Source organism: Neodiprion fabricii, chromosome 2, assembly GCF_021155785.1.
Source record: "Neodiprion fabricii isolate iyNeoFabr1 chromosome 2, iyNeoFabr1.1, whole genome shotgun sequence".
NCBI lineage: Eukaryota > Metazoa > Arthropoda > Insecta > Hymenoptera > Diprionidae > Neodiprion > Neodiprion fabricii.
The window spans coordinates 37,665,768-37,689,391 of record NC_060240.1 but is presented as its reverse complement, the minus strand read 5'-3'; the positions used below and the strand labels follow the sequence as shown (position 1 = coordinate 37,689,391).

At 39.3% G+C, this 23,624-nt stretch overlaps 2 protein-coding genes across 12 annotated transcripts in view; one reads left to right on the top strand and one right to left on the bottom strand.

Annotated features, from left to right (window-relative positions):
- The window catches only part of LOC124175915 (calcitonin gene-related peptide type 1 receptor-like), a 156,960-nt gene that overhangs the window by 13,760 nt on the left and 119,576 nt on the right, over positions 1-23,624 (bottom strand). The gene's annotated exons all lie outside the window — the stretch shown is intronic.
- On the top strand, positions 1,657-21,996 carry LOC124175908 (esterase FE4-like). Of its 3 annotated transcripts, XM_046556541.1 has the most exons (9): positions 1,657-1,669; positions 17,657-17,813; positions 19,076-19,370; positions 19,805-19,990; positions 20,085-20,287; positions 20,398-20,554; positions 20,746-21,069; positions 21,172-21,316; positions 21,566-21,996. In XM_046556541.1, the coding sequence occupies exons 2-9, from the start codon at positions 17,676-17,678 to the stop codon at positions 21,726-21,728; spliced, it is 1,611 nt and encodes a 536-aa protein (XP_046412497.1). In that variant the 5' UTR covers positions 1,657-1,669; positions 17,657-17,675; the 3' UTR covers positions 21,729-21,996. The 3 variants fall into 3 exon arrangements, with proteins under 3 accessions (XP_046412497.1, XP_046412496.1, XP_046412498.1); XM_046556540.1 differs by lacking the exon at positions 1,657-1,669 and having other exon boundaries at positions 17,615-17,813; XM_046556542.1 differs by lacking the exons at positions 1,657-1,669; positions 17,657-17,813 and adding an exon at positions 18,035-18,180.

Below are 23,624 nucleotides of genomic sequence, written 5' to 3'. Positions count from 1 at the left end.
AGAAAAGGATGAGACTGAATTTTTAAACATTTTCCACTCGGTTAACGTTCTATCGCGAAATATTCGCGGAATATATTGATGGAATGCACTACTGCTCTGCCTGTTTCGTATCGGAGCATTGACGACGTTTATCTGCATTATATACGTATATATATATATATATTATATATGTATATAAACGCACACCTTTGTAAAGAGAAATCGAATATTTTTCTTGCACCGAGCTCAGAGAGGGTGGTATGGTGCAGCTCCTGTGTTGCGGGGTGAAAGTATTTTCTCATAAAGTTTAACCTCGCGGAAAAATGGAACTAGAATATCGCCGTCTATACACACATGGGGAAATGCTGAAGGGAGCTTTTCCTCGACTGTATAAAATGTTCCGAGTTCACTACGGAAATCTGAACAAAATATTATTGCGGATGGAGATATACGTTTACGTACCAAAATCAATGCTAATACTTCATTACTTCGTGTAACGTAATTGCAGAGCGCAGTTGGAAAAATTATTTCTATATCTTTTTTTTTTTTTTTCCCCTATGCTTATCACTATTTTTCTATTTCTTCTATTTCTCCACCGTAGTAAATCGCTTCCTTATGATGAAGATTTTACTTTTTCGTTTCATTTAATTTTTCCCTGGCTTTTAATTACATTTTCTTCTGTACTTGATTATTTATTTACTTATCTTGTTGTTTTTTCCAAAAAGATAAAACGACTTTTTAATCTCATCTATTTTTGTTTGGCTTTTATTTATATTTTCTTTTGTACTTGCTTATCAATTTATTTATCATGTATTTTGAAAAAACAAAAAAAAATTACTCACTTCTTCTTTCTACTATTTAGTTTTGTAAGCATTGTATGTCCTTGTACCAGTACTTACCTGTGGTTTTCACGGAGGTCACACCAGAATCTAATAAATTACTCTCTACTCTACTCTACTCTACTCTCCGAGGAGAGAGAAAATCTCCCTCCCTCTCTCTCCATATCTCGCAAGGAACTTCTTAGATATGGAATATGAGCATTACGAAACCTTCACGTCCTACACTTTACGCGCTTACACGTATATGAATCCTTCAAACTTAAACTCCTAGTCGATTACAGACTCGTAAGTGAATCTGCGGGTATTAGGTTTTAAAAATTCTTACATAGGTTGGACATTCCAAACTTTTTCCATCTATATACTGCATTCGCGACTGATTTTCTGTTAGGTATTATACAGATGATATTGTCGGTGCGGCAGATAGTCGGTATCCGTTACTTTCAAACAAACTGAAGGAATTTATTTTCATCGTTTTATTTGAATGATATTTACATTTCTGATGAGAAATGAAGTACGGCAAATGCGTTGAAAAATTGGTAGAAATCGATTTCAAAACGGCTGTTACAATGTCCAGATATTTTCTCCCCCGTAATATAGGGAAATTTGTCCAACAAAATGGGCCCTGAAGGGAGGAATAACCTTTAGGCCAATTTGGACGGCGAAATTTTTTCCTCTTCGGTTTAAAAATACGCTTCAAGCTTTGTTGACATTTTTTAAAATCCCATTTGATTGTAAACGGGGCCCATTTCGCCCGCCTCCCCCCAATGCACGACACTTTGTTTAATTTTATAATATTGCCGGTATAGCAATAATTTGCACGAACGGTGAAAGAATGAGCGAGTTCAGCCGTGGTGAAGTTATCGGAATTATACGACCGCACTTGCAGGTCGTGCAACGAAAAGCGAAGCGTCCTTAGATTCTCTGCGGTGAAGAAAAAGGAAAACGTGAAAAGGAAAAACCTGAAATTGCCGTAGTATCCACGATCCGCACGGCCGCTGAATTCTCGACCAGCTTGCGGAGTTCGTCTTTTTATCTCGATCCGTTTTATCGGTCAAGTTTTACAAGTTTCTACTTACATTACACCTGCGTGTACCTGCATGGACGCAGATCGTTTTTTATTCCTGGTGTTTCCTAGCTCAAACGGGCGAGTTTTATGTCGGAAAGTTTAATTTATTGCCCAACCGACATTCCGATTCCGATCACGTTTAGGGTGGGTGCAACCCATATTCAAGATATAACCGACGATACCTTCGAACCGTTTATTCAATAACGTCGACGCATTGTTCTCCATCGGGAAATAACAACGTTCATTCATTATTGTTGAATAGGGCTTTGTTCAATATCGAATCGCAGCAAGTCGCTCGAAAGCTCCTCAGCTTTTGTCCGCGCAGGCGTTATATTTTCGTAACGCGGTAAATTCGTTTACATTGTACGAGAGAACCTTTATTTATCATTAATTTTATTAAAATTCTTACCGACAAAAAAAAAAAAGACATTCGAATTCGAAATTTCATTCTCGTATGTCACCTTTAAATCAAGTTTTTAAGATAACTCAAAGCCTTTAAGTGAGAGTTAAGGTTTTTTCATTCGCAATGCTACTCAAAGGAAATTATAAAAGAGTAAATGTAGCTGCTTTTAAGGCTAATTCTAGATGAAGAACGCCGCGGAAATCGTCGTTTCATACAGCGTTTGACCTTTGAGGTACAAAAAACGATGCATAAATTTTGAAACTTTTACTTTGAGCTTATTTTCAAAGCCTTCTCGTACGTACAGTAATGAAAATGCCGCTGGGGGATAGATGAACAAAATTGAACCCCTGCAAGCGAGGGACGCAACGTGCTAAAAATTCAAAAACAAAGTGATAAATTTGATGCTCGAATACATTCTGATGCAGTTATATTGACGCTATGTGCCCAGGTACAATGCCTCACGAAAATACGCGATGGACTTTGAGAATTATTTTCACAATGTTACCTGAACTGCGAGGGTATTCATTTCACGGAACACGCACCCACCTTTGCAAATTCAAAAAACGAGGTTCAAATGGAATTCAATGTTATTCATCCCTCGGCGGAAATCGCGTGTTCCCGTGATATTCCAAGCTTGCCGTTTCGTCTCCACGTTGCTTCAAATTTTTTTATACGCATTCGGTTAATACATATCTACGTATAATGGACGTCTCGAAGCAAGCTCGAATACCTAATCACGACCTCCCGATGACATTACACATCAGTTTATTTCGACAAATGGAGAAAATATTCGAGACTTGCTATCACTTGTAAATTGTATTCCTATTTGATTCAAGCTTTTATTTTGTCGAAGGTATCAGGTTCTGGGAAACTCACGTCAGACGATTCGTCACAGAAACTTATTGATCGTCGGTCTGATTCTAATTGGCGGAGTCTTTGGATCTTGCTGAAATAAAATTAGCCGCTATTGTACGTATACGAAGAGAGAAAATTATTATACGGAAACATGAGTAGTCTTTTATTTAACGGACTGAAGTTTTTGTACAAATATCTTCGGCTCGTAAAAATTTTAATTAATTTTCCAAGAACCTATCGTCAATTGCCGACCATTTATTACACCATGAATTATTATTGGGATTGAAATTTTTTTCAGATGGAAAACACACAGGCGATAAAAGGTGTGAAGAGTATACTACATTGACAATAAGGTTGAATTCATACTTCGGTATTCGCATATCTTCCTACAATAACCCTGGAATATCGGTTAAATTATCTTTATTGAATAATTCATGTACCTTGTCCAGGTGAAAATTATACTCGTCCATGTTCACGATGCGTGCCTGTGCAGAAAATAATGTGCTTGAACACAAGTATATCGACTGGGTAATAAAGCCGAGATTAAGGACGAGCAGCCGGGTGTAAAAGTTCGATTGCGTGATTGCTTATGCCGCGATCAGTCGGCGGTTTTTTCTATTCCCGAAAGTACTAGCGGCGAAACCGCGCGAAAAAGCCTCGGATGGTGAACGGTAAGCTACAAAGCGCTGTAAGCTACTTGGAAACAACCCGAGGCTTTTTGTAGAGTGAATATAAAGCCCGGTGATGCGTGAAGTCTCACAGCTAAGCTGAGCGGTCTTAGTTTTAAGACTGTATAACACTCGTTATTCACTTATAGTGTTACGATACGTAGTTGGAAAACACTCGAGTAACTCTACTCAGAAAAATGTCAGAACGAAAGGTAGTTTTATTTCACGGGGTTGAACGCGTCATGAAATGAATTATTTCTGACGAGGTTTAATCTCACCGGAGGGACTTTTCGAACTGAGAAACTTATATTGAATTCTGCAGAAAGAGTAACTTTCAAAACTAAATCATAAAGTTATAGTATGTATACGTACACAGTTTCACAACGACGATTATATAACATACTCGAGGCGCAGTCTCTTTCTAACATTTGTTTAGGTGAAAAAAATCACTTTAAACGTAGAAACAGCAGCTTGGTTTTATACTTTGATTCTTATTCACGAGTGTCGGAAAAATTAGGTCTCGTAAGTTTTTACTTGAAGATTATTACCCGCGATTATAAAACTTCCTTACAAGAAATTCTATGGAGAAAAACTTCATCGAAATACCTAATTGTAAGTTCTCCGAGGAGACATACCTTTTTTTTTTAACCCTTTGAGGCTTCCAGCTTTTTCCACTCCGGGTAAACTCACTTATTTGAAACTTTGACGACGGGCGACATTCCACACCAGCGAGCACAATTTCAAACCACAGCGAGAACTTTACTCTCGATCTTTTACATACACTCATCGTTTATCCGAGTTTCGAGTTTTTCGAATTACGATAGATGCAGAATACCCGTTTTTATAATTCAACAATTTTCTTCAGAAACTTACAGAGAAATGTTGCGTGTAAAACAGAGATAATTTGACAGGCACTTCAATCTTACGATACTCGTTTCCTGTCATATTGTTTTAGAAAGCCAAGAGCAGATTTCACATGCACATATTTCAAACGATCAATTAACCATTGGTCCATTGATCGAAGGACCCCAGAGAGTCGTCGAAGGCGGTCAAAGCGACCATGTTGTTCCCTCTTTGGCTTGATCATCTCGAGGGCATTGCGAATTCCCTAAAACTGTTTCATCAGGAAGGCCAAAATTTATGTGCGCATACATTTCGGTCTACAAATGAATAATTTTTTTATTAATTTACACCTGTCTCGAGATGAATCGGTAGGTTTGAAAAAGGGTGAGAAAGAAACAAGTTTGCAAAAGTTAGTTAACTTTTCAGTATACATCACTCAGATGTACAGAAGAGAAATAAATAAACGCAGAAGAAAGCAGGAGAAGCTCTTTTCGAAGTTGATGAAATTGTATGAATTGAGTTTAAAAAAATATCGTCTCAATCTTGTAATTTGGATTTGTATTATCTAATTTTTCACGACCTGAATGAGAGAATTTTTTAACGAAATTCAAATCAATCGATTCCAGTATTGATATTCGGATCTTGAAGCTATGTTTTTGTCTTCGTTCGATTAATTTTTTCACCGGACTGTACGCGCCTGGTAAAACTTTAATTGCAATTAGAAAATTTGAACGAAATCTGAAATATTAACGGGGGCGGAAAAAGTTTCCTGGTTCGTTAAGCAGAGAATATATTTACGTGCCACATTTGAACGAGGATAATTGACAACGCTATGCGAAACGTCTGAGGTAGTTAGAACGAGGTTTAAACTGCGACTTACTTTTACCTATATATATATATATACATATTCGTCCGTAAATCGTACTATGCATTGTTACCTTTTACGGGATGAATACAGAGGAGATAAACTTTGTTGATCAGATCGAGAGAGCTGAACTAACCGGTCGTTGATGGTCCATTTCGATTGATGCAGGTTATCCAAGAAGCGGCTCACGTCCGCAGGTGGCATCGACTTACTTGCCCGTAAATCGATCGGGAGCTATCAACGGCACCTGGACCATCGGAAAGTGCCAATAAAACCGAAGAGTTCAACGGGGCTCGTTTCATCTTCCTCCCCGACTTCGCGTCATCCCTTATTTTCCACAATTTTTTACTCCAATCATTTTCCACTCGGTATGCACGCTTTTCCATACCTATCGCATAATAAGCCGAAGCGAGGGATAAACGGAGAACGGAGAACGGACTACGGAGTAATAATAATAAAGTAACTAATAAAGTAACTCCCCGTCCATTATAATAAAGTCAATTCGCAGTTTATCGCGCTACTGCGAGGCTTCGTAATGGATTCATATTTCGTAGTATTAAAACTCGCTCGGTTTTTAAAATCGAAAAGTTTGTCAAGAGGTGTCACCCGATTTATTCACCCTGTAGTCCTGCAGCATTCGCGGAGTCTTTCGACCTTTTCACACTTGCTGCCCAACGAATTGCACGGCATATTTGCGACGACCGCCTCAAGAGCTTTTAAATTCCGATTGAATGGCAGTCGCTTTACCCGAACCCTTGTATTTTTTTTTCATTCTCCCCAAAAAGACAGGGACAGTGACGTAGTTATTACAATGCAACCAATGCGGTCGCCCCTGACTCGAGGGGCCCCAGCCAGGCACAAAAAAAAATGTTTTTTTTTCAAAATTATTTCCAGCTCCAGAACTCCAAAAAAAAACATCTTGTCAATTGAGCCCACGTGACTCGAGCTATAAATTTTTTTAAGTTGAATATGAATTTAACAATATATTATATTCGAATAAACCGAATTTCATCAACCTTTTGCTCAGTCACTGTTTCAGTTTTTGAATATCGTTTTCTCGCATGTCGATCAATGAGAAGTTCCGTATTATGGCGATAAGTTTATTTTCTATCGGAAGTAAATGTGGACTTTTGCCATACAATTCCCGCTATACTGCAATTTAATTATTTACGCGAAGTAAGACTTTTTTAATCTCAGCTTTCATATGTTCACTTACCGGGGCTCCTTCGATTTTTTTCACATCGGGGCCCGTAAAGTTTAGTTACGACACTGGACAGAGACGGGTGCAATCGTTCGTGAATTTTTTTTTTTCTCCCCTTACTCACATTACTCCGTTTCATTTCTTTGCTCTTCTTTCACTCGACAATGTTGTCTGCGAAATGGTACACCATTATTATTATAGAGTTCTGAATACGCAGGTATGAGAAAAAACATTTTTTTTTCAGCTGCATGGGACGTTTTTGGGTAAATGTAAAGTATTCGTGTGTGCCGAATCCAAATATGAGTTCTATTTCCCTCTAGTATACTTGCAAAATACAAGGTGTTTGCATAAAAAAAAGTATAACAATAATGAAAAAAACCATCCGTTTATTACATTCAACTAAACAATGTTTCTTATAAAATGTAACAAACGATTTCTTTATAAAATGTATTCAACACTCCGTGTTCATTCGTTTCGAATGTGAAACCTTATCTTCTTCTCTTTGATACACCTCCGAAAACGCTTCCGCTTTTCATTTTCTGTTTCCCTGTTTGTATTTATTCTCCAGTCTCGCTCTGATAAATATTAAATGGAAGTAGGAAATCAATTTTGCATCGGATTTTTAGAATCAAGAATAGGACACCAGATTTCGAATTAAACCGGAGTTTCGCTATAAATGAATCTGCAAACACGACTTGAAGAAAAAATCTCTACGTCGTGAAAGCTTTTGAATATTTTATCCGGTTTCAGCAAGTAACGATCTACAAGATACGGTATAAAAAATCTGTGCAGCTTTTTTCGTTGCAGACTTGTGAGATCGTTTGAATCCAAACGAAAAGTTCTTTATTACGGCCGCGGTTAAATTTCAATTCTTCGTCACAGTTTCCTGATGCAATTAGCCACGGATGCGCAAGTGCGTTTATCGCATCCCCGCGAGGATATCCGTTTTCCCGAACGGGTCCTTATAACTCTCCTCCTTCGAGCTTTATATTCCATCAACTTCTCCCTCTCATCCTCCCCACATCCTCAATCCCAGGTTTTATGATAAGCAGGGCTTTCTCGCAACGTATATCAGAAATTCCAATAATTATTCTCCGCAAATCCCTTGAAGCAATTTCATACCCTCATCCATATATGCAATGATGTTCACGCCTCGCGATGTCTCTCTGTAACCGATCGTATACTCGCCCCTTATACCTGCGAATGTACAAGACACACACATCTTACCCTGTAGGCTAGATCCAATAATCGATCGGGTACTTATACCGAGCGAAGATATCAAGTTTCTGGTGAAATCGGAGTGTTCTCATCGGTCTCGACAGAAATACCGGAGCTGCTGCAATTCACTCTAAAAATCGTTTATTTAAAAGCTCTTTCGGTTGCAGCTGGCGTTCCCACGGAAAATCCTAAACTTTGCTCACGTTTTATACGAATCGCGTATACGTACCAAGATGTGAAACGTATAAACTGAAAATCACCTACGTATAAAGCATAATATAGGGTAATAACTTACACTTGCTGCGCACAAATCGCAATGTATTATTATTCATTAGCCTCAACTATTTCGAATCTGAAAATTTGCAGCGAGAGTAACAAGTAGCCGTAGGATAAACCGGATGTGTAATTGCGGAGGAAGGTTTGAGCCTTAATTGCGCTGTTTCCACCTCCCTCCCTCCCTCCCGCCCTTCCTCCCGCATCCCGAATCCCGAAGGCTTCGGATTTCAAACTCGAACTTTTAATGGTTACCGACTTTTGTAACGACTGGTTGGGTGAAGTGCAGCCGTTACTGCAGTCTCTGAGTTTCTAGTTCTCCGTACGTACCGCGCGCTTGTGTTTGTCACCGATAATTAATTACTCCGTGATTCTGCCTTGTCATTTGCGCTGTTGCGGCTAACAATAAGAGCTGGGACTCAGCGGTCGCATAAAGGGTTTCATAGCTTTGTCATTTCTCTCCTTATCGCTGAATCTTCTTGGGGAGAACATCGTAGGTACCTGACGCGACATCAAATAATGACATCACGACAAATTAGTTCCTAAATTAAGTTCTTGAGATTTCTTATCATACTTGATACGGCAATTATAATTCTCTCGGCTTTGTTCTCCATGCCGAAGGTACGTACAACAATGTCAAGAGTAAGGGTATAAGGGTACACCGAAATCACTTGGGAAATGAGAAAGAAAAGGTTCTTATACAACGTTGTATCTGGAATGTTCATTTCTGTCGAAGCAGAAGTTTCGAACGTATTAGTTTTACCTTCTAAAAATCAGCAGTCTGAGTACTGTTCGTTTGGGCTTATGTATAATCAACTGCGGTTGGAAATAATTTAATTTTGTCTCATTGGACGAAAAAATGTTAAGTTCAAACCCGATTAAGAAATGAATGATCAGCGAGAAAAAAATTACGTACAGAAAAAGAGCAGCGCTGATTGGTCTGTTCGGTATCCTGTTTTCTCCTGATTCGTTATGCGCTTTTTACTTTAACGCAACATTTGCAAGAGACGTTTGTTTAAAATTTTTTTTTTTTCTTCTTCGGTTGAGATTTATACGCTCAACGGTGCCGAGGATGAATAAAAGTTTTTACACAGTTGTTTAATCCTTTTAACCGAGCTCCTCACTCGCTCTGCAAGCACGTGAGTATCTCGTTCAAGTTTTCTTTTGTATCGCTCGTCCTTTTTATTCTGCTTGAAAAGGTGCAGGGGAAATGCGGATAAGCGTATGGCTTTTCAGAGCTTTGATTCAACCCTCCGTGAACTTTTACTCCAATTCGTATCGCTTTAAGCGTTCTAACGATATTTCAGGCAGATTTTAATCTCCACTAGTGTCTTTTAATAGCGCATGGATCAAAATGAAGAGGGTCAACCCGCGGCTTACTGTCACGGCTATGGAATTAGTATTTGGATATAATTCTCTTGAACATAGTTATATATGTACGTATAGGTACTCAAGTTTCCCAATGTGTCATGATGCTTTGTTCAAGAGACAAATTAATGCTCATACGGTCATGCGCGTTACAAAACAGATACTGGAATTTTGGTTATAAATAGTTTGGAGAGCTAATCTTTGCAACGTGATGTTATGCAAAGAGAGAAAAGCGAAAGCGAATGAAATTCGATACCTTTTATCGAGTTTTTCATTAAATATAGCTGGAAATTGAAGGTGTTTTTAATCACTTTGTCGATGGTTCTTTTACGTTGTTTTACTACGGTGAAAAATTACTACAGGAACTGATGGGGTTTTATTATTTTTAATATTTTTAGGGTCACTTTACTCGCTAAACATGCGGTTTTACTAATTTATCAATACGAATAGGGACATGGGATTAAAGCATCGAGAGCTGAGATGCATGGATCGAAAGAATAGCGAAAGAAGAATGATTTGGTCCTTCGTTCAGTTCAACGTTACGGTTTATTCTTCACACCCCGAGGCCTAATGTAGATTAATTACTCGAGGGTGAAAGATCTGTGAATTTTGTAAATATTTTCAACCTTGCTGATGGCGCGATTCCGAAGAAGAGTAGATTTGTTTTCGACGGTATTATTAACGTGTATTTTGGATTCATTTAGGGTGAGAAAATGTATATATTTGCATCTAAAAAAGTTCATTATTTTATCAGAATGACAGTCTCATCGTCCAATACATAAATACATAAATTTTCAATTCGTGTCAGATGGGAATAAAAATCTATTCGACTATTGACTATAGAATTTTATTATACAGTTAATATCGAGTACTTTATGAATTTCATACCCGCGCTCAGTAATATTCCTTACGATCTCATTTCATGCCGAATTAAGGCTAAACGGCAGTAATAATATCTCGAGACTCATAACGCATATATGTTGATTCGATTATCCGTTGATAATCCGACGATGCAGTCACTAGAACGTTTTATTCGTTGAAACGTGTAATCCTGTGACTTTGAAATTCGAATAACGCTTTGTTTTCGACGAATTTCATTTCGTCAAGCCAAGTGACTGTTTCATTATTTTCTTTTACCATGAAATATGAGACAGTACATCAAAAGATAGTTCCAACTTGCGATTCCAGTTTGTATGCAGGATAGAGCATTATACTTGCCGCAAAGTTTTACGGTGCGGGGATTGGTGCGCGATAACTTTTCTTTCCCGAAGAAGTTCACGTAACAGAGTCACGTATCAAATAGGCACGCCTGCGAAACCTCGAGTCGCGACAATAATGTAAGTACGACGCTGTTTGCAAGAGCATACTTAAAGAAAATACTACCGACAAAGAATACTATTATAGGTATGCATAGCCAAGGCTTCTTATTGTGACCACAAAAAAAGCTCAAAGCATTTCACGATTTATATTTTCGAGTTGACAATTTGATACAATTGTAGTTTTGTTTTGTCTTTCTATTTAAAGAATGCGCTACAATATAAAGTAGTAGAGAGAAATCATACCGAAACGTCTTGAATAAATTGAAAGGAAAAAATTTGTACGAAAGATAAAACGAAGATCTTTGAAGTGGAAAAATTTTCCACCGTAGAATTTCATACCTGCCACAGAGTTTGCTTTCAGCATCCTTGTGACGAAATTTGCACAAAGAGCACGACTTCAATAAATTTTCGATAAATATTCTGAGACATGTATTACTGACGTAAAATCTCGAGGCACGGTGTTTTCACGCAAATGCCCGGATTTGCGAAATTTCGCATTCAACGGTTAAATCTGTTCCAAGGAAAATTACGCTTCTTGCGGAAAATACGGAAGCAAGAACCTCGATATCTTCAGTTACTTCGATTTAAATGCGATCCCTCGGTAATATATTAGTTAAATAACAATACCTGACAAGTTTTTATTACGTTCGAAGGGAATACGTCGACGATTCTACGGCGTTTTTCTCCAAACGGCAAATGGTTGAAATCGTAGAACGCGTATCGTCTGCACGTGTTGACGGAAAATTGGATCGACCTGAAGCATCTACGGCCACGGTGCTGTTTGATAGACTGCAAATGGGTGCAGGATAGATCGATGGGATTATCGCTATCGAATATAATTTCGGGTCCCGTTCCGGCAAATCCTCGGAACGTGAGTAGACTAACCAACGAAACCGTCTACGGCGCAAATTCGATAATCCACATATGTGCAAATTATGTGTTCGTGGAAATTGTTGATAATACGAGCCGTGCGTTCCGTGCAAATTAAAGCTCGCAGCTTTAATTTGCGAATAAAAGTCGCGAATAAATTGAGGTAGTTCGATCGTTAAATAGCGGAAGAAATTTCATTCGAAGCTGTTATTGTATCGATAATAGACCGGGTAATGGAAGTGGAGAAAATGGGAAAACGGGATGCCGGTAGATCGGCAATATAAGTGATCGTCGAGGACCTTACGGTTGATTGTGATTTCGTTATTCGGCGGACCGATAAAATATAATAAAAAAAAATATGATGCGTGAAAGTGTGTAACGGGATTGTGTTTTTTATCCGATTTTTGAACCGAGGACCATAAGCTCTGGCAAATATCGTTCGTATCATTTAGGAATCTCGTTTGGAACATCGGAAAAATACGATACTCGCCAGGAAAATAATGGAAACTTTTTTCGTTAGTGGGACTGGGACTGCAGCATCAATCCGAGGGATGGATAAGCAGAAATCCCTCTATTAACGCTAATAGAGACATTGCGAAGTTGGTCGTTCTGTACCTCATACGTACCCCCAAAAACAGTGATTAAATATTTCCTTTCTCCGGCACGAGTAAACGTATCTAATTCGAACTTTCGTTCTGGATCACAATTAACCCTTTTGGGTATGGCTCGGCTTTTGGTTTGACTCTGCAACTAAAGTCAAGACAAATATTCTTTCAGCTCGTGCCACGAGATAAAAAGTTGAACTCGAGATCGACGTTGTCGATCTTTTTGTTTGTGCTTCGAAAGCCTTCTTTTCTCTATTCTCGTACTCGTACTTTAATTATACACGCATTGTCAGTAATATTTGTCGTGTTCTGCCGTTGTTTTCAATTTTTGACAGCTCATTAAAATATTGGAATCATTATGAAACATTTTTATTTTCCCATACTTCGTAGAATCGAGTGAAAAGAGAACGATAGTTAAAAATTGAAAATTTGGTGCTTAGAGATCACTTTCAGATCGCTGAGGCTTAACGGATTGAAAATGTGGTGAAAGTTAGTTTTCCATTAGCGCAGAGTTGACTTGAGGTAATCCGCGAGTTCGCTTCGCGGGTGCATTCGACACTACGTTTATCCGCTTTGGGCATGGTAGTGTTTTTTTTTTTCTTCCCCAGACTTTAACAAACTAGTAAAAAAAATTCTTCTTCTTCTTCTTCTTCTTCTTCTTCTATAAAAGATAAGAAAAACAAGGAGAAGGAAAAAAGAACGCATTCCTTCCGATCCATTACAGAGGGTGGATCCCAGCGTAAACGAACAGGCAATCTTCGGAGGGATAACACGATTTTCAAAGCCTCATACCAACGAGATTTCTCCTGAGTGAGTTTTGCCGATTTCTGCAGTAAACCCCCGAGGCAAGTATCCCATACATATAGTTGCCCCGTCACGCTGCAGAGAGCACGAACGAACTTGGCCTTCGCGAGTGTAGAAAAACGGCAGAAAATGAGACGGAATAGCTGAAAAAGAGCGCTCAAGAATCCCGGGACTTTATCGCGAAACGTTTCGAGAATGACGTGCACGGCGGGGAGAAGTCGCCGGAACAGCCAGACTCGATTTTCCGCCTTCGTTTAAAATTGCTTCTATTCATTTCCGTTAGCTACACCGTTTTCTTCCTTGTCAGTAAATTCCGCTACCGTATATATTATGTGCCATTGTGAAGTCGGTGTACGCCTACTTTAGAGCGAACCATTCGCTAGCTGGTGCTTCTTGGCCTCGGTAACGGTATGTCGTACATGTATGGATGTGCGACAATAAGAGCAGTGAATTTTCGTCACACTAGCTGGGAAGGAAATTTGACAATGAGTAAAATGCCGCAGCTTTAGCTTGAAATGGAAACTGTAATGTGATGAGCTTTTGCCCTCAAGTTTCTAATGTTATTGGTGTTTCCCCGTTATAAAGCCCAAAGAGACACGGCAGATAACGGTTTACCTTTCGATCGTTCGACTTTACTTTTTATTTTCTTTTTTTTTTTTTGTTCTCAACACCTTGTGTGAATTTTTCCGATAGAGATGTATACGTACACTTTATTTATACAGGGTTTTCTCCTTCCTGGGAAATGGAAGCTGCGACGCAAATATTTGAAGAGCACAAGTTCCCTCGGCGTAAACCATTTATCAACTCGTCACGGATTTACAAAAAGATCTCCCCCCCCCCTCTGCGATGACGAGGCATCGTGACAGAGAGTGTGGAAATTTACGTTGTCAAAATGACCATGGGTATAAATATTACGTCTGGGAGGATCGAGGGATCGGGAGAAAAACTTGACCCGAATACTGTGTCTCGATGCTTGCGGGGGTGATCGGGATCATTTTTCATCGTTCAGATTTCAATCCAGGAAGAAAACACGATTCATGATGATACTGACGGCAGATGCGTTGCAAGCTGTCTCCGCAGTATCCGTTTTGCGAATGTAATTTCGCCCTTGCGGTATATCGCGTGATCCTAAATACTTTGAGAAATGTGTTTTTTCACGAAACTTCATCGATCCGAGGCTGTATAATGAATGTGAAAAGTTTGCGAAACCGTCGTAATTACTCTTAGGTGTTCGGGAATTTGAACATCCATCTTAAACAGCGTGCAACGAGTGAGATTGACGGGTCAATTATACAGGGTGTTTAAAACTTGTCATTCTTTTCAATTCGGGAACGAGAGATGCGTTGCTGAACATGTGGGACAAGGACATCGGGACACCGGGAGACCTTTTGGACGATGGGGCGTTGGTACATGGACAATCAAATTAAGTCCTCTTAGATCTGTCACGAAGTCGTCCACCGACAGCGCCCAGACGGAGGGCGAGACTCGGAAAATTTGCGTAACAGGTGTGACGTGCGGGTTGAACACACGTTGCCAAAATTCGTCTAGTCATCAGCGACGCGTCGCAAAAATTGACTCGCTCAAATATTTAACACCGAGGTAACCAAGGACTTGAGTGGCTTTTAGAGTGACTGTTGTACGAGGTAGATCCACCACCACTCTCCGTGTCTCGATGCACTCTTCCAATTAGCGATGGCCACTGAGCTAAAAATAATCGAACACGACTCGATTGAATCGGTAAAGCATTAATCGATTAAGCGATTATTTCTTGGTTTTTTGAAACGGTGCATATGAAAGTAAAATTTTGTAAATTTCGGTGCGTGGTCTTGATAGCGGAACAGGTTTTTTGACGATTTACAGTTTCATTCAAAATGTATTTCGATATCAGGTGAAGATATTCATTCATCTTTCACTCGTTGCATCAAATAGGTACTTAGCGAGTAAGACAATGATAATAAGTGATACTTCGATCGCATAAATTGATATTGTATTGCGACGTTCGTGGGAGTAAAAAACAAAAACCGATTGTGAGGAAAAATACTTAATCGAGTTTAAAATAAAATCGATTATACTCGATTAATCGGAAGAAAATAATCGACTTAATCGGACATCGATTGTTTTCGGTCATTCTTACTTCCGATTCTATTCGCAATCAGCCACGCGTAACGAATAAGAATTTTACTGCAGTGGAAAATTGGATACGATTCTATTAGTCTGTAACGAGGATATCACCCGACTATTTTTCTAATTTCTTTCTTCTTCTATTTTTGTTAATTTTCACGGTCCTTGAATTACTCTCGTTGAGATTAATTCGTTGAGGCGGGTATTCATACCCTCGCGTATTTACATATAAGCATCATCGTGCGTAGTCTGCAGAGGGTTGATCCGCGAATGATAGATCGTTGCTGAAGTAATGAAAATACGTTCGGGCAACGTCACGGTTATACCCGTATGAAATAATAATAACAACCATCATGTTTTGTACATCCACGCGTACTTATATTATACGAATAAGTCGTTTCGCTGGCGGATTTTTATCAGCGTTATATCACGCGATGATCATGATATCGCAATGTTTCCCACCGCTGGCCAACCCCGCACGCTGAAACTCTCGCCCGTTTTATTATACCTGCCTAAAACATCCTGTCAAAATGATGAATGATTGTGAAAATGACCGCCTATATATATACATATATACAATACATACGCGTCTGTAGATTATCGGCCAAAAGGCAAAAAAAATATATATATGTACAATTATACATATATATGTATGTACCAAAAAACTAGGCACCCATCGTTTAATATGGCTAAAATTTACGGTTACGTAGACGGATATCGATGAATTCTTTAAAAAAAAAAAAAAAAACTATGAAAATCAAGCTTCGCTGTAGCAGGTAATGAAGAATCTGCGACAGCGCGTGGCAGTAAAATTTTTTCCTCGTTTCGGAAATGGGTTGAAAAAAGTTGACAAATGTACAAGTTCTTGCTTTTGGGAAATTTCTTGCCAGTGTATTTTATCTCACGGGTTAAAAATTGAGTCGCACAGTATGGCGCAGGAATTGCTTCCATTTACCCTGTTCGCCGGATTTTCGTAAACACGGTATCGTATGCAGGGAGAAACGCCCGCGGCGTTGTTGGCACAAGGTTAATGTTGTACCGTCTTGGCGACGCGAATAGTTCTCACCGCGGTGTTGATTCTGTCGTTTTTGCGCAGCTCGGTATAACGCGTATCTATAAATTGCAAAATTAGCATCCATAGTGGTTAGTCGGCGAGTTGGTTGCATTTCGCGGCCCGTTTAACGTCGGTTGGCTATATTTATGCGAAAACAACAGGCTATTATTTAATTCCCATAATAGTACGGTTTTTCGGGACGATGAAGTCCTCCAACCGCCGCATTAAGAATCGTTAAACGATCGAGCGGCGATCCTTGAAGGACATTTCTCTGGTTAAAAGCTCGCGGCGGGCCCGAATCTGGTCGAGAAAACAGCGCGAAAAGCTACCCTCGACTTACGCCGGCTCGAACGGCATACAGATGAGACTCTTTTGCTTCGGCGGCAAGCCGGGTCTTCCTTCCCACCTCGGTATCGTTACATCCCCTTTACGACTCCGTATCGTCTACGCAAAGACCCCCGGAGACTCGGAGTTGATTTCCATCTGGCAGACTCGCCGAGGGCATGCAAAAACCGACGACTATTAACATAGACAAGGTAAAGGCGGTTTGCAGACTTTAATGGATGATATTTAGATCATTTAGCTTTTTACATTGGTTTGTTTGATGACCGTCGGTGTTGTAACGTTACTCCGTCTTCGTACGATATCTTGTTGTAATAATGTTTGAGAAAGTTTTTAATATTTCTTACGATACGTAAACTAAACTCTCATTTCACCCGTCACTTCGACCTCTTTTTCTTTTCACATCTTAGAATTTGCCAAAGTATCCGTAATAGGTAAATCAGCGTTACAACAAAGTTCCGAAAGCTCTCGAATCAAGACAATATAACAACTCGGTTCAAGTGAACATTTTTTTGCTTCGAGTAAGTAGTTTTGTTCAGGCAACGTAATTTTTGCAGGTGGCTGCTTACTCGAATTGAGTAAGTATCATATTTGAGCAGTATTCAAACACGCGTTTACTATTAATTTGACTACATTTTTCTCCCACCTGGAATATTATCGCGGGAATTAATAACAGTGTTTAATTTCATTTCGTATTTGGTCAACGATTATATAGTCACGACTAAAAAAAAAAAAAAAAAAAATGTTTTTTACGTTTCTCTAAGACTGAGTGTTATAAATATCGAAAAAAAAGACTAGAAAAAAAAAATTAAAAAAAAAAAAAAACTTTGAATTATCGTACAAGCAGCTTTAAAGTAGTTAACAAGAAATATTACACATCACGTATTAAGCACGATGATTGGTTGAATTCTTCAAGGAAAACGAGTCGAGCGGCGATAACTTGGAGCCGTAGGCAGGAGGCAGTCCACCTCCGTAAACCGCTATGAGTAGTCACGTAGTGAAGTTGCGTGGGCTTGGGAGACTTCGCGGTGTAGTGGAAAAGAATGTTGACGGTGGTAGTTACTTGGCATTCAAAGGGGTTCCTTACGCTGAGCCCCCCATCGGGAGACTCAGATTTTCCGTGAGTATTCAAAATATGGGAAAACGTTTGACGGGGGGATCCCGTGACAAGAGAACATACTCGACTCAATGACGTTGTAAGCACGTCCGACGGGTTCGATTGCGAGTGAGCCGTTTCTGTACAGCTGGCTGACCGCAAACACGTGGTTTGGTCACGTGACCCAAGCGCTGGTTTCCGATACGATTGTTTCCTGGCGTTTGAAGTTTGGATTGTCACGGTAATGGATGACAGATCCGTGTACGATAAGTTTTGAAAAATAAAACGTAACGAATAATCACCGGTCAACGCGAACTTTAGAGTCTGGGTTATAGATGGCAAATTTTGATTTCTTCTACGTAACTTGTTGATGAAAAAATTGTTTTATCAGGTAAAGTTTGTTTTTGTAGAAATTAGAACGAAATTTCCGATTTTAAGAAATATTAACAATTTTCTTAAATGTTTATCGTAAATAATAATTAAACAAACTTCAGTTTTGCATTTAAATTACTTGTATTCGAAAGTGATATTTAATAATACTCTTAAGATATAAAAGAATTGAAACAACAAAGTTTGAAATATTGTATTTTACGTACTTCTTCTATTTTCGTATGGACTTTGTCGTGTCAAATTCCAAACTTAATCTCCCATCAGGTCTGTCAAATCTTGATGAAAATGGTTTCTTTTTTCTTCTGAATACTGAAAACTGTCACTCATAAACTTCAAGTCTTATTTATCAACGTACAAAAGACAATAACTTTATAAGTAATAAATGAGGATTTTGGTTGTAGTTCGATGTATAGAATCAAAATTTATTTATCTCAATAGAAACTTTAAAACAAAAAAAAATTTTTCTGTGTAATCGACCCGCGTTTACGAATTCTTATGAAACTCGTCAGTTCCAATTCGCAGAGTTTAATATTGACCCGGAAATGTAACAGAACAGAGAGCTAATTGCTCTTTAGCTACGTGCGAGTCGACAAGCACAGCGAGTAATCATCGTCAGCTCAAGCTTTATGAGAATCGAGGTGCATTGAATGAAGAAATTGCACGCTAGGGAAAAATTTGGATGGTTTAAAAGCTGCAAGATTTCCACTGATTCTCAGTTATACGTTATATCTTATTTAATTTTCGCGCACCTAGCAAAGCAATCTAGGCAACTATCGCTAGACAGTTTGTTATTTGTCATGTTTCAGAACTCAGGGCGTTATTGTTAATGATGGAATCAATTACAGGCCGACGGTAATCAACCTTGATCTCACAAACTGTGTAATTATCTCTGCTAGGATCCGGTCCCTGTAAAATCATGGTCCGGAATCCGGGATGCCTCGAATTACGGGGCCCGGTGTGCGCAGTACGATTTTATAAACAAAACAATTATCGGCGGCGACGATTGCCTCTACCTGAACGTCTACCTGCCTTCAAACGAGGAGAGACCCAAGCGAGGTCTACCGGTCATGGTGTGGATACACGGAGGCGGGTTCGTAAACGGTTCAGCGGACAATTTTATTTACGGACCAGATTATATAATCAAGAAGAACGTTATCGTAGTGACGATTAACTACCGACTCGGCGTTCTCGGTAATCCATTTGGAACTTCATTCGTTGCTTGCGATTAGTATTACATGCCTGAGATATTGAAATTTTTATCACGGATGTAACGCATCCGCTTTCATTCCCATCCACTTGCTTTCGTGGAATATCTTAACGTAGGTCTAATACGTTACTTGGGATCCAGATGTTCACTGATTGTACACCCTCGAGCAGTCTTGATTTTACCGGGTTGATAAATTGCCATTTTCACTTTAATCTCTCCCATCTCCTATCGCTATCATCGAATTGAGCAGGTTCAGTTATCAGACCTACGGATTATTCTAATTCAACTCAGTTTGCCTCCGACGATTATCTTCTTAATTGAATTGCAGCGGAGGAAAGTCTATTACATAGAAATCATTTGAAGAAGAATCATTTAAACGAACGCCATTAGTATTCAACATTCTAATGAAATGTTACAGGTTTTCTCAACTTGGAGCATAAAGTGGCATCTGGTAATCAAGGGCTGAAGGATCAAGTGTTGGCGTTACAATGGATTCAAGAACATGTGGAGGCTTTTGGAGGGGACAAAAATAACGTGACGATTTTTGGTGAAAGTGCGGGAGCTGCTGCCGTTCATTATCTGGCCATCTCTCCGCTGACAGAAGGTGCTGATATTCGCTCTCATCGCTAAAGGGATCAAATTGTATAATCTGTATTCAAACCTCTGGAATTTTATCACCGATTTCAATACGGTTTCAGGATTGTTTCACAAAGCCATTGCTCAGAGTGGGACTATTTTCAACCCGTGGGCTAGCGTCCTCCGGAATTCAAAAAAGATTGCTATCAGATTGCTAGAGTACCTAGGAAAGCCATTTCAGGGGGAACAGGAAACGGTCGAGTTTCTGAAGACGGTGGACTGTAAAAAGCTGATCGAGGCGCAGACAAAGATTCAGACGAAACAGGTACGAACGTTCGAGAATTCGTTGGAGACAATTAACCGGGCGGGGTACAATTTTCTTCATGATTTTGGTAAATATAAACGAGGGCGTAACGAACCGTGTCGTGTTTACAGGAGCGTGCTCAGATGGTATTCTTGTTTGGACCTACCATAGACAACGTTGCCGAGGTACCATTTATTCCCGACTTCGTATCTTCTCCCGACAAGGGAGTTGTTAAAGTTCCTCTCATTGTGGGTTACACAGACCGCGAAGGAATTTTGTGTTTCGATGGTAACCGAATTACTTCTCTGCCTGGCGGGCAAATTATTAGAAAAAATCTGCGCCATCTATTCAGTTCATTGCAGGGGTATTATCGCTAAGTCAAATTTAAACTGAGCAAGAAAGTCATAAGGAAAATTCATTTGAAGCTTTGAAATTTTTTTATGAAATATTGCCCTGATTTAGAATGTCATTTTTTCTAGCATTGAACGAAAAGTCTAGCGCACATATGAACGCCGACTTCGGCTGGATCGTACATCCCCAAGTTTTGGCAGCCATGAAGCGAAACGCGAAATTAACACCCCTGAATATAAAGCTGGCTTACTTCGGTGACGGACCGATCGATCCAAAAACAAGCGTAATAAATTTCGTCAAGTTCTACGGTGATATGCAATTTGTGAACGGGGTCCATGACTTGATAAAAATACAAGTCAGGAGGAACGAGCAACCAACTTACCTGTACAGATTTTCATTCGACAATGGCTTTTCGCCGTTGAAAACGTTGTTAAATGCGTCGCACATTCCTGGTAAGTTACGAGAGCTGTTTGTTCACGGATCACTAATTTGATTTTAGGTGATTATGATTTGAACTGGAACGTTAATGTTTCATGTAACATTAATTTCCGCAGGCGCTTGTCACGGGGACGAATTAGCCTACTTGTTTTATTCCCACGGACTAACCAAGTTCGGTGTTGAACCACCGAAGGCAGGATCGAAGGAACGAGTGCTTATCGAACGGTTAACACAAATGTGGACGGACTTTGCTAAGACCGGGTTAGTTTATTTTTTTGGATTTTTGTTTTCATCGCGATGCGGAGTTTTCAACAATGCAGAAAGATCGGTTCTACGATTGATAATTTTCGACGACCGTGAGAGATGCTGCAGTTGGCTAAAATGATTTGAATATATTCTCGAGTGTAATGCATTCTCGAGTGTAATGCTGATTGAGAGCGGTTTTTGGTGAAATTTGTCCTCGACCTCGTGCCGAGACAAGTGTAACAAGGCTATTTGTCGATTTTGCAGAATTCCTGTACCAGCCGAAACCGAATTAGTGAAAATTAGCTGGAAGCCTGTACAGAAAGGCAACGAATTGCATTACTTGGATATCAGCGACGAGCTCAGGCCAGCTCTGAACCCCGATGCTGCTGAACGATTGATATGGAATAAACTACCGAACAAATTATGATATCCCAATTATTTTGTGAAATGTCGAAATTGAATGTGATTTTATAGCGCAAATCTCCTAAATTGATGAAACCAAGTAAAGAAGAATACACACGGTAGATCCGGTGTACGATTGCACGGTTACAATGGGTCCTCTGGAATCACAGGAGAAGAATCCAGAAAATATTATGGAAAGTTTGCTTTATCGACTACATATTGAATAAAAATCATTGTTATGAAAAAAAAATTGCTAGGTCATTTTAGAGAATAAAACGAGGAATCGAGGTCAAGGACGGTGGGTATTAAATTGTAATTGAAGATTTCCCTCCTCTGAGATGAAAAATTACGCTGATTTTTATTGCAAGTCGTACCCCGTGACATCAAAGATAGAAGTTTAAGAATCTTCGTGAAAGTTTTGTTCCACGTTTAAGCATTCACCTCAGCAGAGCAGCTCAATTTGCAGAACTTCAGAGAAGACGCTGGGAACTTCTTCGACACTTTCGTCTTTTCAAAGTTTTCGCTCTGATAGGCTACTGCTCCTGGTTTGTTTCGGGGAAAGCGCAATCAGGCTGCCCCAGAGTTCGGGCTTTGCAGTGAAATAATTTATTCGTCAGACTCGAAGGTATTACGGTAAAGCGAACTAATCGGAGTTTTTAATATTCTATAGCATCCTGTTTACCCACACAAAGTTACTTCCCTTTCCCTGGACACGAAGTACGAAGTGTTTCCGGCATGCGGATGCCCAAAATCTACCTTAAACTTCGACACGAATTCTAAGCTTGTTTTATATACCGCGGAAGTCTGATTCACTTCAGTTGGAACGGAATTGAGATATTTGCGTAAGATTGTTTTGAACTGCATGCTTTACGAAGGGTAGACTTCTTGATTATTTCCATATCAATTACTTGAAAAAGGTTTCCTCGCAATCAAGCATCTTTGCCCTTAACTCGGAACTTTATACACATAGGTATATTTTTGCTAAAATGCTACAAGATACCCGTTACACTGGAAAAGTTTAGGTAATATTTTTCAATTGGAACTGGTCGAGCATTGCTATGACGAGTCGGTTAAAAATAAATGCAAAGTAAAACTTCGTTGTGGCCTGGACTAGGTTTTTGCATCTATCGTAAGATAATAAAATATCTGCTGATATTATCACCGGAGTGATACTTAATTCGATTTATCGCTGGAACTTTGTTATTCTACCTTAAATTACGAATAGAAAAATGAACATGTTGTACGGTACAGTATAAAGATCCGTTGAAGCTGTGTTGAAGAGCTTCCGAATGTGTTAAGATGCCCGACTCTATGCGATCTCGAATCTTATTTTGCGAAAATATGTTAGACCATAAAGAGTTTGTGATTCTGCGGTACATGCACGAGTAGGATGATTGAAAATATTTTTAAACGTACAGGTTGCATAAGATTGTAAAACATTATTGAAGGTCGCTTTTTTACACGAATAACAAAAAAAAAAAAAAAGTGAAACAGCGATTTAAGATTCTGTTTTAACATTCGAGTGTTTGGATGATGCAGCAGTTCAAACTGCACAAAGCAGATGATCCGAGGGCAAAAGTTTTGACGAACAGCGAACACGGTATTCCCAAGATTGCTCACAACTTTACAAAAGGGAAACGGTAACGCTGGATAGATGAATGCGCTGTTCGCAGTGTATTTTCTACGCAGTAAATAAAGATTACTGGTTGGAGAAAGAATGATTTCGCGATTATGGCGAAAGAAGTATTTCGATGATAGAACCGTTTTCTTACACCGCGGCAGTGAAATGCTCGCTAAGATATGTGAAAACCAGCAGAAGAATATTAATTTCTCAGCTTATTACCATCGACTGAAAACGCTGTATTATAATCAAAGAATTTTTTCCCTCAGTTGTACCGTCCAACTGGGTTACTAAGGGTGC